Raw genomic sequence first — 19,969 nt, forward strand, 5'->3', positions numbered from 1 at the left:
GAATGAGGGTGTTACGTGAGATTCACAGTAATAGGATGGAAAAGCGTATGCTACTCCTTGCTCATCAGAAACTTGGATTGTGGCAAATACTGCCCCCTGCAGATGCAGAGCAGGTAACAAGGAATATTATGCACAGTTTGTTCGGGTAAACCGAGACTGATATTTATTGCATGTGCAGGTGGAAGAATATTCTATATCCCTGTCAAAGTCAGGAGGGTTTTAATTTTAAATTATCACTGGATTTACTTTGTACCCGGATTGACAAACTTCTAGGAAGACAGAAGGCTCTAGGGCTATTCCAGAATTTTTTTTTTTTTTTTTACACTATCAGACTTTAATTGCAAGGTGTTTTGTGGTCATAGGTCTATACTAACACACAGAAGTTTGATCCTCAAAATGTTTTGGGTGATTTTCATGACAAACGCTACATCTTTAAAACTGTCTGAGACGTTTGCAGTCAGCGCTATGCTGCCGACCATCTTTATTCCTATCATCTGTATCAGGGGCGTCAATTCCAGCCCTGTTTTAAGTGGTTTTCATTGAACCAATTAAACCTCCATCCAGATCCTGAAGTAGTTAATTATGTCATTTTTACCTGTTAAATCTGAAGTGCAGTGGTCCTGCAGGACCGTGATTGAGCACCCCACCTCTGTATTAACCACCCTATCACCTGTAGCTTGTACTCTGACTGTAGTTCATTGCAATCGATATACACTGTTGTTGTTGTTTTGTTCTTGGCAGACACCCCTGTTATGTCTTCTTCTTGATGGTGTGCACCTGGTTTGTTTCCTGCTCACTGTCCTGCATTGAGAGCGTAGGGCAGGTGGCTCGGCTGCTGGAAGATATGGGGGTGATAGTAATCTAAGTTTACAGTACATGCAGTGTTACAGCCAGGTCACGTGTTCGGTACACAGACAGACAGAGTTTGGGTAGACGATTATGGGTTCCTGAGCTCTTTAGGAGAAGCTATAATGAGGTGTTCTTTTTAATGTGTATGCGAGCAAGGTGTGTTTTTACTGACTTCCGAAAGCTAGTCAGACTGGACTTTCTGTAATGTTCAATACCAGAACATTTGAAAATGATCTCTGTGAGACTTGCAATTTTCCATTGATCCTCACAGTGGGCAATATAAAAAAAAAAAAAAAAAGAGAACGGATAGCCACTAAAATGACTTATTCATTTTAACCCAGTTGTTTCAACCACACAGTTGAAATGTAGTGAGAGTCACGTGCACTGGCAGTTATTTTAGATAATCTGGAATGTAAACAAACTAGACTGTGTACAAGGTTATACAGGAGGCTGTATATGTTTTAAATCGCTACTGGTCTCATGTCAGAAAAAATAAACAGGTTTGGATTTCTTTATTTTTTAAGCCAAACTTTATGACAAATGAATCTTGGCTGTACTTGTGAGTGGAAAGCAAGATTTTTTCTATTAAAACTCCCAGCTCTTCGTAGTACCACAGTTCTGACAGTCCATAGACATAGTTGCAGGGGAGAGATCATTGGCGGTGATACAGATGTGACGATGGTCTATTCACAAACAATTTGTCAGGTGTTTTCGGTTTCATTACCCTTCGGATTGATTCTGGGAACACAGGGTACAGTAAAGTTATTACATTTGTTGTAAACACAACTCATCGTTCTGCCGTGTAAGCTTTACCTCCTTGTAACAGCCAGCTGGCCATGGTGCAACGACTACTTTCAGCAAGTGGAGGTTATAAAAAACGACTTCGAGCTCTGGTGTAGGTCAGGAAGCAAAACGAAAACAAAGGGTCACCTTTTTGGTTATAACGAGAACACCTACAGCAGAGATTTTCAGAATTGACAAGGTCACGGCCTCCTTGAATATGTCATACTTAAAAAAAAAAAAAAAAAAAAAAAAAAAAAAAAAAAAAATTGTAGCGGACACTAACACCATTAAATACCTCGTACACGTTTAACTTCCAACTTTCAGCCCTCGAGTGCAAGCCCATAAACATTTGGATTGCTGAAAAAGCTAGTTTTTTTTAATTTTAATTTTTTTACAAAGTAGCCCTTTATCTAGAAATGGGTTCTATATTTAGCCGTCTCCAGTTCTCTTGCTGGCAGGCGTTCAAAGCAAGCAGCGCAGTAGAAGCGGTGGTTAGGCGCACCTGTAAATGTGATGACTTGCAGTTCCTCTGCGGTGCTGTTAGCTTGAATTAGTTAACAAAAAGCACTCTGTGCAGGGAGAGGGGGCAGCGGATTAACAAGTGTTTAGAGTACCCCCACCTGCACATTTCAGATGGATTTCATGTGGTACAACTCCATCCTAAAAGTTGCCTGCAGTTTAACTTTTTTTTTTCACTTATGTTATTGCAGTGCCAGGTGTACTGGTTTGACAATGTTTTGTTTGGTTTACTGGTTAAACAGGGACCAGATGACACAGCGGTACAAAGCGCAGTTTGTTTTTTTACTGGGTTGAGTCCACTGTGCATTATTAAATTTTGCTGCACATTTACTATGGTAAACTTTTATCAGGGTGGACCATGTACCAAACGCTGCTTTTCCTATGACAGATGTTTTTAATGTCGATTGCGACCTCTGGAAGTAAAATGCGGTGAATTGGAAGTGTTGCAGGGAAGTATCTGCCAGGAGTGGTCAATAAATTAAAAAAAAAAAATAAATACCAATAAAAATCAAATTCACCTTTACCGTAATGTGTGTGTCTTTCATGCAGGAACACGTGAGACCTACAAAATGATGGCAATGCATTATTTTATGAACTCTATGCACTTTAAACCAAGTATGTGATATTACAAGAGATCAGTCGTAGTAAGAGACTAATATAAAATGAAGACACAGAACTGAAGAAATTCTTCTCAATGGCTGTCTTAATCCTTCTGTAGTATGATGGTACAAGGTCCAGGGATATTACTACTGTAGGCATTTTGAAAGCTTTATTAAATTTGTACATTCTGTGGTGAAGTACTGTACATCTGGCTGGAAGAATTGTGGTATTTTAGTTGCATTGTGGTGTAATGTGTGTTGATTTTATGTAAAGTGTAAGCAAAGGATTACTCACGCACAGCTTGAACCACAGAATGAATAACTGTTCACGCCCAAAACAGTAGCGTTTTGAGTATGAAATGAATCATTGAATGGAGATTTGGACAACAGTGTTAGTGTGCATTCATTTCATCATCGGTGGTTTTGTGTGCTGTTCTGGAAAACAAAAACAGGTCACTAAGCCTAAATCTATTTCATGTAGAACAGAACCAGTGCATTCCCATGCACAGCAGAACCAGACAAGTGGTTCCCAAGATATAGCCTTAATTTTCTCAACCAATAGAATTTCAGAACAGGGAAAATGCAGGGTCACTGTGAGCTGCATTCGCATCCAGTAGTGTCCATGTATAGGAACACCTTCTAAGAGAACACATGTGTTGAAACAGATTTTTCCCATTATAAATGATCTGCCTAAAGGAATGGGAGCTTCTCTTAAAAGAACTCAGTTCTGTTTTATAACCTGATAAACTCATCATCATCATCAAACTTAAATTCAAATGGTTTCTTCAGTCTTTTCATAAGTAACTTGTCATTGCGAGTGTCTTGATGAACACTGATTGGTTTATTCAATCTTTCCAGAACTGCCGTTATACCTATCATTGCCTCGTTTTGTATTCTGATTTCCACGAGTACATCTCATCACTACAAAATGACATGTAAACAAAAGGCGAAACAAGCAGCTGTTTCTCGTTCTACAAAAAGTTGCTATAAAAATTATAAAATGTCACCCTGGTGTTCTGGGCCCCCACTTCTGCTAGGAGAGCGGGGTGGATCATCTACTGTAGGCTAGGTGTGATCTGAATGCAGGGTTAGGGAAGAAAATCTGCTGAAGGTGTCCATCTCATCTTATCCTGAGTCTCATCCTTGCTCTGACCGCTCGTGATGGGTGGTGGGGGTATCCAGTTATATTGTACTGCACCTTATACAGTCTAGAACTAGCTGTAGAGTTGAGTCTATGTTTTCATTCAGCTTTGCTAGTTAGCACTAAAGAGAATACAAACCTGAATGTGAATGTTGGGCACGGCAGCTTTAATTGTGCGTTTTTCTTCTGAGTATTACTGTGGTTGGCCTTTTTTGTTTTTTGCTTTCAGAGGTGATGTCCAATAAGGCCTCCCCATGCACTTGGGTAAGGAACCATGCCAAGGTCAATAGCCTAGCCTCCCCTTTGAGAAGACCAGCGAAATGAAAGTCTTGAGTTAACGAGAGAGAGAGAAAATTTCCTTTTGTGTTGCTTTGGAAGGAGGGCATCTGAAATGGTTTCCTGGTGTCACTATTACAGGTGGAATATGAGGCTGTAACCTTTTGACCCCTAATGTGCAACACAGACACCACCATCCTGCACGGTACAGCTGCCCTCTTTGTGGTGCTCGAGTCTGCAATAACACTTCTTAGAATTTGCAGGTTTCTATGAATGTCGCTTGTTTATCAGTGAGATGAAAAAGCAAGCACATCTACAACTACACCAGAGTTGTCTTTATCTCTGTATAAGATCAATTTGAATAACAAGCGGCTCCACTTCAAGTATTTCACTTGGATGTCCTTTTTACTAGGGCAGGTTAACCTTGAAATGAAGGCAACCTAGGCAAGGCTCGCTCATGCAAGGCATGTCTGGAGGGGATACTGTAAATGATTGGTCTGTGGCCATGGGGAATAAGTGACTAGGTGCTTGAATGTGATGTTCCTTCAGTTTACCCCAGAGTGTTAGACTGTGGACTAGGTCCAGGGGCACATCATGTTGCAAAACCGCACCATGGTGACTGTCATCAAGATTACACAAAAGGTGTAAAGGCAGGGTGCGTTTAAACGCTTTTCATCTGTAATAATAATAATAATAATAATAATAATAATAAAGGCCATTTAGACGATGCAGTCCAGTATATCGGAGAAGCTCTGCTTTTATATTTTCATTATTGCAAAAAATATGGACAGCAATTTTTTGCCATTCCCAGTGGGATCAATGGTGCAGATGATTATTATTATTACTATTATCTTTTTAGAAAAGGTTGCTGTGGCCTTTTGGTACCTAATTGTGGTAATGCAGCAGTTTATCTACTTTAAAAAAAATTGTGCAGGTGAAGAAACATAAACGATGACCAAAAGGTTCGCGGCACAGTAAAAGCTGATCCAGTAACAATGTTAAAAAGCTAATAGAGGTAAGGAAATGGATTTTCAAGCATTGGTTAGCCCTTGTTTAAATTCTGCTAATCAATTTGTATCCAACAGAAATTTTGAGTGAACCTAAAGCGGTACCATATGTCATTTTAAAATAGAAATACATGTTTCTATCAAAACTACACATTTTAGACCTACAGTATTTAGTGAATGGATGTGTATGGCGTGGAAAACATGGGGTTATTTTGTCAGCTCCAATCACTTTAACCCAATACCTCACTGCCATGCAGGTGCAAAACAGCTGGAACTGCCCAACTTCTGCCTAACTGATTACTGTGAGTCCAGCCCCGCTGCTAACAATCTGAGGAAGCTGTGCTGGGCTGTTCTGGATGAATCATTGTTGAGCTCAATACAGTTTCAATGCTTAGTTGACGAGGCCAGTCATGAAGATGAGGAAACAGGTACACTAACCATGTGTTTTAAATAGCACTTTGACGGATCCATTGTGGCTCTTGCAATATGAAGGCATATTTTTCTTTCTCCAAAACAAAAGCTTGCATTCATGTTTGTTTGTTGCCTTATTGTAGAATGCAAGAACAAAGCAAATATTTAACACTGCTTTTTTGTTTAGTTTTTCATTTGAACATTCCAGTGTGGCGTGGCAGGGTTGGTTATAAACACGTTAATTACTCATAAGAAGGCTGTAAATATGTTTTCCCATGCACAGTTCACTGCAGGGGGTTTGTGTCATTATTCCCTAGTGTAAAACAAAATCACCTATTGTGAAATCCGACCTAGCATTTGTGTGCCAGAACGACCTTGCATTTCTTGTTTCAGTGCAGTTGCAATCCAGCCCCAAGATGTGCATGCTTATTTTATGCTGGTTGTGCACTAAATGAGTTCTGTAATAACTTGGCTACTAAATCTTGTCCTATGGGTAGGGGTTCTTTTAACATTACAACTACAGTTGCCTGATGAATGATGAAATGTCCTACTCAGCTTTCTAACCCCCCCACCACCCCCATCAGGGTATGTCCAGTCCACTCTATCCTAACCTGCTCCGGTCCATGCACCAAATTTGTTTTGCACTACAGTTGATGCTGTGGTTTAGCCCTGTTACGGATAATTGCTGTGGGCCTTCTCTGCTGCACAGTCAGTTGTGACGTTGTGGTTCAGCTGCTTTATATAACATGGTCGTCCAGCTTTATTTCCTAATATTTAGAAGTGGTCACACACCTTGTTATCCAACAAGAAACAAGACAACCACTGCTACAAGGGAACTGATTTCTGAGAAGGTTTTTTTTTTACAATGTCTTGTTCGTTGTTTTTGTTTCATAATTTAAAACAAACAAGAAAAGGCCACCATAGTACTGTACAGCATGTGTTAATCGAATGTATGAATGCTCTGATTGTGTGAACATCACAAAGGGATGGTGGCTTGCAAAACATCCAAACTCTTTTATACTGCAGGCATGGGCACAATGCTTGGGCAAGTAGATACAGATTTAGAATGAAGATCTGTACATTGATTTCACCATGTAGAATTCTGTGCTGTCTGTAAGGCTATGAGCAGTTACTGTTTCTGTTATAAACGAACAGTATGACTCAAGATGCCAAAATCAAGACTTGAACCATATCCCTGGTTCTGCAACATTTTATCTGTGCAGGCAGTGAATTTGTTTAATTAGAATATGTTTTTTTAATTGATGCAGTTTTGCATTGCAAATTTAAAAAAAAACAGGACCAAAATCTTGTTTACTAATTAGCAACATATTGCACAGCAGTAAGTTCAACGTACTAAATGCCAGTCCGGTAAATTTCTTTCCATTTTCATTTACTCTGTAAAATGTTTTAATTTTCATCTGCATCTTACACATGATTTAATAAATTAGCCCTGGACATGTTCTTTTGATATTGTTTGCTGACCAAAATTGGATTCATTATGCTACTTCAATTACTGTCTATTACAGTAATTGGCTTCTGCCGCTTCACTCCACAAAGTCTTTCTAATAAAACAGACAGCTTAAACTTCAAGGTAGTCCTTCAGTCCCTGTGTCCTTTTAACATTGTAGTCCAGCTGCAGGATTATTTAACAATGTATTTGAACATTTACATTTGAGGGAACATGTTTGTAGAATGCTACATTTATTTATATATTTATGTGTTTATTTAAAATGGCATTTAATGACTGTTGAGGTTAGCTAAATGAGAATTTCTTTTTATCAGGTGAGAAAAATTCTACTTTAAAAATATTATATACGAGGACCTGGGAGAGGAATCAAAGTGCTGAGAAGGGCAGGATGGACAACTTAGCAGGTTCCATTCTATTGGGCGGTACACATTTTTGGTAAAGTCCTATACTTGCCATACTTGTACTGAATGCTGGTTTTCACCATTCTCTGGGTGTCTGTTTCAGTTAAACAATTTAGAGCAGGGCTGGCATTAACAACTCTGTCCACCCCTGCTGTGGGTATTTCACCCATAACTACTGTATAAATCACTCATTAGTGCTACATTTAGAAAAGCCAGAGGAAATGTGAGTTTAATGAAGTTTCGCATCAAAATAACTAAGTTTTCTTTCAGTACAGTATTTTCTTGTAGTATAAGGCTACATTCAAAGCTTTAAAACATTGCTGTCACTTTTCAATTTAAAGAAATCAGCTGTAATATATACAGACAAGAGCTATGTGCTTAGACTACTGTGTTTAATAATATAGTATCTAAATGGGTACTCTGATCAATCAAGGTGCTGGTATGTTGGTAATATATTGGGTTGCCTCTACAGCTGTATATTCTGTAGACTGGCAGTGTGGGTTCAGGTTTGTAAGTACTGTATGTATTAAGCATGAGAACAGCAGCTTGCTGCCATCGCTGCTGTGTGGGGGCAGAGTTTCAGTGCTGTTGCCGTTTGAACGTGGGACGCACAGCATACAGTGTGAACTGCTCTATTCCACTGACCTTAATGAACAGGGCATGTCCTCTGTCATAGAAGGAGATGCTTTGAATAATTTTCTGCTGAAGAAACGTCCCAAGATCGTTTTCAGTCACTGTCGTTGGATCACAGGCTCGGTGCCAGTGCCCACGCTAGCCCCATTTGGAATGCCTCAAATAGTTTTCCCATTGAAATAAAACAAGGAAAAAAAATCCTAGCCCACAGCACTACATTCCAACCATGAATAACATCCGTGCCATGCTATACGCCCTTTGGAACAACCAAAATGTTTTTCCTGCAAAGGGAGCTGCTGATTTACTGCTGCAGATGTCCCTCAGTTTCATAGCGCGCCCTTTAGCACAGAAGGGTGTTTCTGTTGGTTTGAAAATTGTAATGCAATACAAATAGATCTCTTCCCCAGGGCAGTAGTAACTTGGTGGGGAAACTGCAGCTCCCATCAGTGTTGCACTGCTTGGGGATGCCAAACACTGGCAATTTAGTAATTGATTATTGAAAAGACCCTGTGGCCTGAGCAGTAGTTGTGAATCTGTTGAATCCTCACCCCAGGCACACACACTATTTATTTGTCGCAGAAATAATATATTGGTAGTAGAGATGCAAGAAGTAAGCCCTTAATTAGTTATTGATCGCCATTGCTTTTAGGTTGCATGCCTCAATTGAACATTCATGAAATTTATGATTTAACGCCCAACTTGAAGGCTTGTGTAGCTGGATACCCAGAAACATGTCCTTTCCTTGTTTTTCTTGCTTTAATACCTAATGGTGCTTCTCTGTCTTGTTCTGTTCACAGGCAGCCATTAATGGAGTGATCCCACAGGAGAATGGCATCTTACAGAGGTAACTATCAGTCAGGGATGCTTTGCTGTAATTGAGTCAGGTGTGCCAGGTGAGTGAGAAGTGGAGCCCCGCAGGACCATAGGGCTTGAATCACTACCAAGAAAAACAGCAAAAAAAATGAAGCCACTCTCAACCAATCAAAATTGCCAGATTTCAGAACATTCCAGAACATCTTATTTTGACCGAAGTGTTGTCTTGTCCATTGCTCTTGGTTTATTTGCAAAGCTTTCCCTCCAGTAGATTTACAGAATACATGTTATTAAAACTACATCCGTTGCGATACTGAAAAATAGCACCTTTGTTCCCAGGCAGGATTACTGATTACTGATGATAGAAGTGACAGACTTGTGGATGAACTTGCTGAAAGGGAGGTAGTAATGGTGAACAACTTGAGTATATTCAGGACTGCTGTTCCTGCTGGGAGAGAGCTGGACATGCGGCCTGTACTGTAGCTTGTACTGTGGCTACACTGCAGCTCTTACAAGCTGGCCCTGCTTCAAGGTGCTTATCATAACTAAGGTTACTTCATAATTTATCTATTAGTATCACAATGAAGTTCAAATACGATAACGCTTGACTTATCTCTTTCAAAACTATTTGGGAAAAACTCCCAAAGATAAACAATGTCTGTATTACCTTCTTTAAGGGTTTTGTTTTCTAGCTCCTAGATCCTTATTTGCTTACAACACGCGACATACTGTGTGTTTGTACTACCCTGAAGCACTCCTTGTTAGTTTGTATATAGTCTGGTTTGTTCTTGCGATTTACAAAATGTTAATAAATTGTAATAAAGAAAAACAAAAGTGCCCAGATGCTACTGAGCTTGAAATATTAAACCAGATCACTGAAGCAGAGGCACTTCTTGAAACTCTGCAATGGGCGACAGAAATTTCAAGTAGCCCAAACGATCTAGTCCAAAATATAACCTAAAAAAATGCCCTCATATGCTGTTTCTAATAGTACTGGAACAAATCATGTTGTTTTTCATGATTGAATATTCTTTCAAAATCAAAACAAATATTTTTTTCACATTGAATTAACTGAAATAAACGTATACTGTAGTACGTAAAATGAAACCGGCACCCTGTCAAATTTCTTATTAAAGAACAGAGAAGCACTCTTCTGTACAGTGGAATCTGTTTTATTTCTTTCATTTATGCGTTAGCTTTTGCATGATATCTTTCTGATACAGCGATTTGTAGATTCTGTGACGTGAATGAATACGAACACGGAATGTTAAAAGCTCTTGTAACAATATCAGAAAACAGAATGGGTCTGTGGAGGAGGCTAGCCAGCAGTGCTAGTACTATCAGTTCAGTCAGATGCTCTGGATATCTCACTTGCCTGGCAAGTGCCCTGGACTCTCCCCAATCCCTGAGACAATCTGCCTTTCACAGTGTCTAGTCCGGGGGAAACAGGGACCCACGCAGGGCTCTTATTGAATATGCTGACGCCCTCTCAAGGGCATGCATTGATGATTTTCAATAAGATGCAACGCTCCAAATTACCGCCTTGAATTAGAGCATCTGAACATGCATCCCAAGTGTTGTACAGAATTGTAACGGATACTCCGGCTCCCATCCATCCAATTACAGCGGTGACGGTTATTATAGCAGGAAGACTGCTTTAGTGAAGCATCTTTGCAGACTGCGATGAAACCGTGCAGGCTCTGGAGTTTGCCAGCACGAGATCACCACCTAGGGGGTTTTTAATGGTACTGCAGTTATAATGTGAAGGCAAGTGTATTAGAAATTAAATTCTATGTAGTGACTGTATCTCAGTTTGCTCTGCTTGGGGCTTACATTGTTCTCTATGTGCTTCCTGTTTTTCCCCCCAAGAAATGATTTAATACTTTCACCTTTCAAAACCGTAGGCTCTAGGAATAGGGCTGACCAATGGGTTGTTACCCTGATGAGTCATCGATATGAGAATAATGAGAAGGATTTTGTGGTGACAGGTTAGATTTTTCAAAATAATCTTGGGCTGGCCAGTAATAATGACTTATTCAACAAACATTGCATTTTTATGGAAGTGTTCAGAAGCAGGTCGAGACTCACAGTGTATTGCTGTGAGCTGTTGGGCTCGGGCTTTAACCTTTTAAAATATAAAAGAAGATAAATAGTTGCTTTGTATGTGGCCCCCGCACCCCGCTACGCTTTGCTTGTAGTATCTGCTGACCCAGAGGAAAAGAGAGGCTTTTGTCAGAGCCGGCAGGGAGAAAAGAAATGATTTACTGCGGGGTGGGTGGGGGGGGCGGAGTGCACCGCGGGGAATTCGAGCCCCCAGATACCAGGAGAGAAAGCTGTTTGTGTCTGTGATTTGAGCAGTGGTCAGTTGTTTTCTCTGTATATCAGACAATTGAGCGCCTGTTCGGCCTGTCCTGTATTCTCCGCGGTGTAGAGCCTGTTTACTCTGCCTACTGAAATGTTTGTGTTGTTGCTGGCAAGCTCGTTTTCAGAGCGAGGCTGCTCTGTGGGTTTTTACTCGCCTGTCCTCCAGACAGGCTCTCTGCCATGGGTGCCAGTGTGGAGTCTGCTAGCAACCAGCTTGACAACCCCACCCGCGTCAGGCGCTCGCAGCACACTGGCCACTTCGAATGTTGCATCGCTCACGTTTTTCATTGCAAGAAGGTACTGCACAAAGTATCTTAATTTTTGTGGCTGTCCCACTATGGGCATATTTACTGCAACAAATGTTTAAGTCTAAAAATGATGCTGTAACTGCACATTTTTAATAAACGTGTCTGGCTGGTTTCACAGGCCTAGATTAGCATTAATCTTAATTTTCATTAATCATTAATTTTAGCTAAAGTAATCCAATATTTTTTTACTAATCAGGGTCTAAGAAACCAGACATTTAATATATTTAATGAGAAGTAAATTGCCCTTTACTGTACTCTTACTAGCATACAAACACATAAGACTTACACCCATACTGGACCATGGGTAACCTTATAGGAAACATTCTAACCATTTAGCAATTCTAAACTACAAACACCCCTCATTATGAATACAGAATGATTACTCGTATTGATTCAAATACAATGTTCAATTTTTATTTAACCCACTGACTCAACTTGAAGCAAATCTGTACTACTGCTGTTCAAGCCTGGGAAGTTTCGGAAATGTAAGTCATCAGCAGTCATTTTTCTACCTTGGAGTTTAAAAAATACAGTATGCCAGGCAAATATGTCAAAGAATTTGTACCATAACTATAAGGTATAAAATGAAAGAAATCCTGGTTTTGAAATAAAGATACAGTATAATAGTGTTATGAATACTATATGGTAGAAATGTATGTAAAGATCAGTGCCAACCAGGGTCTGTGAAAGTAGGCTTCTCGCTGTAGCTGCAGTCACTCAAGAGCGTGGATTAGTAGCTAACCAGTGGAAAGGATTAGAAAGTGACACTGCATTTCTTTGCATGTAAATGGCATCCCATTGTTTGCTACTAAGTGACTGTGTCTGAATCAATATCAAGCATTGCATGTCTACTGTATTATACAGGTGTTACCAGTAAAACAAACAGGTCTTTATCTAAATAAGGAAACTGGGATGTCTATTAAACAAACCCCAGGGGTGTATTCTACAGCTGTACCCTCTCCCTTTGTGAACTAACTGTTGTATCACATCGGACTAGCCTTGTGCGATATAGATACATAACTTATTAATAACAGAACAAGTAGATACAGAAATAAAGTTAGGGGTTGTTATTGGTTTATATACCAAGTTAATATGCTGGCCTTGGTGACTGTGGTTGAGTCTCATCCATCCACATCACCAAATCTACACTCTTCTCCTTCTTCTTTCACTGATGAAGTTCTACCTTTTGTTACCAATGCAATTTCTTTTTTCTTCCTTTTTCTTTTGCTCTTTTGCCTGTGTGACCAGCTGTACCCAAGCTCCTCTTAATGGGATCATTAAGAGACTTCCACAGGAAACCACACTGTCCCTTGGATTTAAGTGTAAATCAAAACTCAGGAAGGCAGCAGTCTAAACTTTTAAGTTTCTTTGAGTATTTAATACCTTGTAATTGGTTACAAACTTTCCAAATGCCTACCCTCCAGTAAGATATTTTTCCATCAAGAAAAGTTTTGTTTTTCCACTACATCAGTCAATACAATAAGCAAGGCACCCTACAAGTGCAGTGCATTCCAAATACTGTCCATTTAATACCGATACAGAATGACTGGTATTTCTTCTTTATTTTACCCCAGTTCAAATAACTGGATTTTACCATCATATATACAGTAATGAGCACACATAGTTAATTTACTGGTCTTCTGTTTTGTGTGAAGTATTCAAGATTCAGTTTCTGCAGTTCTGTATAATGTATTGTCTTGTACTGTGATATCTACTGTTACTGTTGTGTGAAAATTTCATGACATCTCTACTGGCAAGGCAGGTTTCACATTGAAAGTAGGACTCTGCGTTGCAGAAACACATTATTTGGCCAATGGATCATGCCAGTTAACTGTGTAAGAGGTGATGGAGACTATTGGTCACACTTTATCATGCAATAGGCTTCAGTTTTTCTTGCAGTTTTTTTTAAACAGGATTGCCTTGCCTAACTTCTTGACCTCTCTGGGTGACTGATCTCAGCATTATTCCTGGCACAAATGGTCAGGGATTTCCAAACAGAACTCAAGTTCAGACCACTAGAGAAGCCATCTGTTAACACTATCGGTTTGTTTGTTTGCAGTGATTTTGCCAGAGAGACGGCTCAAAGTCCGGCATATGATCCGGGTAGCCAGCCTTCCGTCGCCACTGCCCCCTCCTCCTCCTCCTCACCACCCTCCACCTCAGCCTCCGCCTTCTGCCCCGTGGTGCCGGTGCGTGGGGCCGTCGTGGAGAGGCAGCCACGCATGCTCAACTTCTGTGTGGAGTACCGCAGCACGAACGTGGATGTGGTGCTGGAGGAGTCCAGCTCAGTGGGTAAGACACACAGGCAAAGGGTAAGGGTGTAACTAAAATGTAGTGATACAATACGTATTGCATTATGCAGACCAAAGTACAATATGGTTCTGATGGCTACTTGTATGATGCATGAGAAGATCAAATAATCATTCAATGATGGACTACTTTGTTAAAAGACAAACATTAAATGAGATTTTGAGACTGTATGTTCATGCCAATTATAAAACACACTTATACTGCATTGAAGAACCCTTCAGTGAACTGCAACGAGCTGTGTTGTTTTCATGGCTTAGCTCTCGGCTCATTGTGCAGCAACTTTTCTGCAGTCACACAAAGCCACTGTGTCATGCTATACATTAATTATGAGATTTCTTGGAAATACCAACATTGGTTGCAAGTCAAATCATTACACGGATCTGATCATTAATAAATAAAAATAAATAAATAAATTGCTGCTGGGAAAAGGAAATCTATACAGGTTTCTGTAAAAGTGGTGGCTTTGCTTCTAATTTCAGTGTGTTGGTTCTTGGTAACACAGTGGTAATAGTCTGTTTGAACTATTTTCACACCTTTGTAAACCACAGATTAAAGTAGGTGGGAGCTTGCTGAATGCACAATCTGTTTCTGCTGCAGGCTGGCTGAGCTCTGGGACACTCACATTGTCGGGGGCTATTGTCAGTCACTGGTGTGCTGTTGTACCTCGCTCTTGAGATAATGAGGTATTTCAAGATCTCAAGATGACATATTTGGACCCACGATTTCTGTTTAGTTTCCATTTTGCAGTCTACCATATTCCGCCCATGTACAGCACATTTTAAACTATAATAATTATGGTCTGAGACCTTTTCAATGTGGTGTTAATACAGTAAGGAGAGAGGGATACTGACCTGGCTTCACTGCAGTTTTGTGAGCTGCTGTTTCTAAGAAGGACAGTTGGTGCCCTCGTGTGGATTTCTGTGGTAAGGCAGAATAATGTTGGAACAAATACTTGTAGAGTAGTTCACTGCAGTTATTATCCCACGGAGAGGATATAGTGCAGCCTCCAATAAATGTCACTCTTGTAACCTTGTCTTCAGATTCCCACATCCTGATGAAGCTTGGCACGGCCGTTCCTTAGCACAGTAAGCTTTTTTTTTTTTTTAATAGATATAATTAGCTAAACTGTCTTTTTTTCCTTCTCTCGTCAACAGGTGAAATTAAACAGATCCTGGAAACTGAACTCCATGTCCCTGTGTCAAAAATGCAGCTGAAGGGCTGGAAGACGGGAGACGTCACCGACAGCGTGAGTCCGTGGGAGTCTGGTGACGGAGCTTCAGCATTTATAAACTTTAAATGCAAGCTGTAACCTTCCCCTTGTTTTCATCTAACGGTAGTTCTCTCCTGTTTTCAGACTGTTTTGAGAAGTCTGCATTTGCCCAAGAATAACAGCCTCTATGTATTAACGCCAGACATAGCGCCAACAGTCACAACAAGTCAATCCGGGTAAGAACTGTTACTCTACACTTGCACAGTGGAACCAGTGAGCCTTCACAAGTGCATCAGTGCTCGTCTGGTACTCAGTTAATGGTTGTTCTCAAAACGCTGCCAAGTAAAGGATCCCAGCGATCCAGCATCAACAACGTGGATTGGTAACCCATTCCATACTCTATGTCCTAAGACTGCCTCATTCCTGGTCCTGGTTTTTACGCTGCGCTTAAAGCAGGGGTGTCCAGTCACGGTCCTGGATGGCGATTCCACTCCAGGTTTAACAGGTAAAATGAGATAATGATCTACTTCGGGGTCTGGGTGCAGGTTTAATTGGTTATAGGAGGTTGTGTGGTCCAGCGTTTAAAGAAACGGGCTTGTAACCAGGAGGTACCTGGTTCAAATCCCAGCTCAGCCACTGACTCCTTGTGTGACCCTGAGCAAGTCACTTAATGTGCTGCGTCTTTCGGGTGAGATGTTCTTGTAAGTGACTCTGCAGCTGATGCATAGTTCATGCACCCTACTCTTGTATCTTTTAAAGCATTTGTGATGGTGGTCCACTATGAAAGGCGCTATATAAAAATAAAGCTTATTATTATTATTATTTGTAAATGTGTACCAAAACTGCATGCTCTGTCACGGCTGCAATCCAGCAGTCAGAAAAAGGATTCAGATGCCCCGTGTGAACTGATGTGTAGCACGGCATCGCTTTCACAATATGCTGGTATTAAAAAAAAAAAAAAAAAAAAAAGTACTGATTTCCTTGAAATCTCTACTGCGTCCATGTGAAACCTTTGGTCAAACCCACAGCCAGTCAGTCCAGAAATGCTAACTGCTCAATGAAAAACAAACAAAATTATTCTTAGAGAACTCTTTCAGCACCAAGTAACAGCTGAAAGATTGCCCCTTATAGCAGTGTTTCCCAACCCTGGTCCTGGGGATGCCCTGTGTCTTCTGGTTTTCATTCCAGCTCAGCTCTCAGTTACTTAACTAGACCCTTAATTGAACTAATAATTAGTTTAATTATACCTTTTTACTTGCTTTCAGCTGTTAAACAGTTGCAAATTTCAAGTTAGCTGTAACATTTTATAAGAAATTTGAAATCTACAACTTTTTGAGGTCTAATTAAGCAAACTATCCATTCGTTTAAGGGTCAAGTTAAGTAATTGAGAGCTGAATTGGAATGAAAGCCAGCAGAAACATTGGGTACCCAGGACCAGGGAAGCCCTGCCCTAGGATAACCAATTAAATAGCTTCAGTATCTTATAGTGCATACAAATTCCAAATACTTGCACTGTAATATATATTAGTATGTTAGGCTGGTTTACTGTTTTTTTTTTTTGCGTGGCGTTGCCCCTTTCTTATAAGTGCTAAGAATTCTAACATTGAAAAACGTTGAAAAACACAACGTTTAATGTCAGATTTCGTTATGGAATCTATTTTGTGTTCTTTAATTTGCAACGTCAGAATGACCGGAATGAAACGCACAGTTCCAAATGCTCCTGCGTTGTTAAGCAATTCTCTGAATTTAATTTATGTTTTTGTTTAGCTTTCTTTTCTTGTATTTCATTGTATTTCTTATATAAAGAAAACTCAGTGAACGCACTGTCTTTGCTGGCGTCTTCATTTGTGTATTGACTACAATACTGCACAAACGTTCAACTATCTATACCTTGAACAGTGTAGAGGTTTGTAGTAAAAATACATTTTCCTACCTAAACTTCAGTACTAGTTGTTTAGTTCCCTTTTTTATTTTTTGGAATTCTGCTGGTGTCTCACAATATTTTTTGTTAGAGACGTGTACGTCCAAAAGCAAAACACTAGATGGCAGTGTTGGCTAATGAAACCCTGCTTGTGCTTTTTCTAGCAGACTTTAGAAAGAGTTCAATCATACCCAACTGTCGCTGTGCTTTCCAATACAAAGGGGTTTCCCGGGGAAAATAAATATCTGATGCAGTACAGAAGAAAAGCAATGAAAAAATAAGTTAGCGTTCCTTCGTTTCTTCACTACATTAATTATAAAGCATAAGGCTGAACGGCTGATTCTTGCTGATTCCATCATGGTTGTCATTGTTGTCAGTTTTGCCAAAGGCAACAAAAACATAATACTATAAATATAGTGGGTAGCTTGTGAAAAACACATCCAGGTAATGTATACATTTGATCATGTCTCTTATCAGTAGAACACCTTTCCTACATAAAACGGGGTTACATGTAGTATTTTACAATAAAATCAGTCTGTTACAGCGCTGACCAAGAGCTAAATGGGAGTGATGGATTAATCAAGGTCTTCTCTGATAGTTATTACAAATTAGTCTGCAGTGCTGTGCATCTTCTGGGAGAGAGTCCAAACAATGAGCTTCTACAATCTAAGCTGCAATTTCTTTTTACTGGCAAGTCTGTTTTCTTCTCATTGCCCAAAAGGTGTGAAGCCTGACCTGCACCGTGGGTGACTCTCAAACAACTCATTAAACAATATTTATTTGTTCTGTCTGAAAGGTGACCTGGAACAAAGTAGCTGCATTGTGTGTCCTGTAATGATGCTGCAAGCTGTTAAATTGCAGGGATCACAGTAATAGCAGCACTAGCCATTAAACAAGGAAGCCTACAATCTCTTCAAACGCCTGAAGAGCTGAGAGAGGTCGTTCCTGACAAGTAGGGGTGTGCAGCGTGTAATTATCACCACTAACCAGGGCATTTAGCACAGGGCTGGGCTCTGCTTGGTAAAACAAGCCTGATTCCTGGAAACATACAGCAAAGTGTTATTGTTTTATATAGAGATCTTATTAGACAGGATGGCTATAAAGTCCGTAGACCAGTGTGGAATGCTACTGTGGAAAAATCAAACCAAAAAAAACCATTCGCTGAAGATCAGTGAAACTTGTCATTTAGAGCCCGCTGCTTTGTTTTTAATTATGTTGGTTAACAATCTCTGGATTTGCAGAGAGTGGAATCTGGAAGCAGTGTGCAATACCAAGTACAAGGTCTCAAAACTACAGTGTTTACTCAGGTGCTGCCTGCGATAATAGAATTGTTACAGAGAAATTTCAGGGTTTATCAAAAGCTAAATATTTTTTTGTATTTTCTAAAAAAATGTCCTTTGAAAATCAGCATTAAGTGAACACACTTCAGATGGAGTCTTGATCATATTATTACCAATAATTAACAAATTGAAATACGCCAGCTTCTAATCTTCCCCCAAAAATACTCTACAAAATACTCTACAAAAGTTATTTACAACTTTTCACTTTTCAAAATAGGTAGTACGATACACAAGTCATTAAGAAATGTATTTAATTAAGCGGCAGCCCCTTTAAACTGGGCTTTTCAGAGCTAAAAAACACCTGTAAACGTGATCATTTGATTGACAAACAAATCCCTGTAACCATCACCAAAAGTCAAAAAGACATTCGTGTCAACCTGCAGTCAGCGGCAGCCACTTGTCGTATTCAAGCCAGGTCAACTGAAATCTGCTTTGAGTTTACCTCATCCTCCCTGACCTCCACCTCATTTTCAGGCTCGCCACGGGGTTGACAGTCGAACTGGGATACATGCTTATGTCTACTGTTTTAATTCTCTAATGAAGAAAGAGTTTTCCTGCCTGGATAGAAAAGAAAGAGGAGCTGTTTGATTCCTTTCCTGAAGCCTTCTCTCCTGCTGGAGGAGGTTTCATGATGAGAGGCAGCCGCAGTGCGGCCCTCTGTTGCCTCCCGGATAGAGCAGAAATTGAACTACTGTTTTAAAAATAGCTCTGCTATTTCAGCTGGAATTCAGTAAGGGAGGGAGTTCACTTTCACTTGTATTTTGTATTTCACCTGAGTTATATACAGTACAACCTCTTTAGGTTTGCATGGCACTTTCAGAGGCAAAACGGATGCTCTTGAAAAAATGTTTTCAAAATCCAATCCAGATTACCCATGCAGTATATTTGGTTCTCACAGACACTAATGGATAGCCCTGCATTTTAAGATACTAAACCATTAGCCTTCAGACCTAGAAAGGAGATTTGACAGAATAGCAATTCTCCCATGTGCTTTATCTAGGCTAATTGTAGCAGAAGACTCACCTAAGGTCATGCAGCGAATAGCAAAGCTGGAAAAGTTACCCAGGGTCTCCACTATGTTTTAGTCTTTCTTTGTGAGCGTTCAAACACGCTACCGCAAGTAATTAAGAGTCTGTAATTAAAAAATGTTAGCAGAATTCTGTGGAGACCAGAGAGTAGCAAAGCAAGTAGCAAATGATGGATAGCAGCAGACTCTTCACCAGGCCTGCCAGAGTCCTATATGGTATCTCTTGCTGTGTATTCATTTTCACATTGAAAAGGGGGTAATGCAGTTACTGTGTAACACTAGTGGGATAGTTTGTATCGGAGCTGTAGGTTTCACTGTTCCTCATCAATTGCTCTCTGTGCTTGACCACAGATGTCAAAGATAGGACATGTGGTGGTTCTGCTTAGACATGCTCTTTTGTGGGCGTGTGATGACTGCCTTTTTGGTTTTTGGATGATCTAGACCGAATGCTTTGAGAAATTGCCTTCAAATTTGGTAAAACTGTACCCATTCGTTCTGGTATATCATGTGCATTGTCAGTTGTGTCAAATTGCTTGGCAGCTGAAACCACCAAACTAATCTTACTTGTGGAGCTGGATTTGAACCTAGG

General features: G+C 40.1%; 1 protein-coding gene across 2 annotated transcripts in view; it reads left to right on the forward strand.

The window, feature by feature from the left end:
* Positions 1-19,969, forward strand: part of LOC121326993 (FAS-associated factor 1-like) — an 84,680-nt gene that overhangs the window by 5,481 nt on the left and 59,230 nt on the right. The window contains exons 1-5 of one of the 2 annotated variants that reach the window (XM_041270707.1): positions 5,506-5,602; positions 8,885-8,931; positions 13,632-13,864; positions 15,037-15,128; positions 15,237-15,328. In XM_041270707.1, coding sequence (XP_041126641.1) covers positions 5,585-5,602; positions 8,885-8,931; positions 13,632-13,864; positions 15,037-15,128; positions 15,237-15,328 — 482 coding nt within the window. In that variant the 5' untranslated portion in view covers positions 5,506-5,584. Of the gene's footprint in view, positions 1-5,505; positions 5,603-8,884; positions 8,932-13,631; positions 13,865-15,036; positions 15,129-15,236; positions 15,329-19,969 lie in introns of those variants that run through there. The other variant, XM_041270709.1, reaches the window with a different exon arrangement.

This window comes from Polyodon spathula, chromosome 14 (genome assembly GCF_017654505.1).
Source record: "Polyodon spathula isolate WHYD16114869_AA chromosome 14, ASM1765450v1, whole genome shotgun sequence".
Taxonomy (NCBI): domain Eukaryota; kingdom Metazoa; phylum Chordata; class Actinopteri; order Acipenseriformes; family Polyodontidae; genus Polyodon; species Polyodon spathula.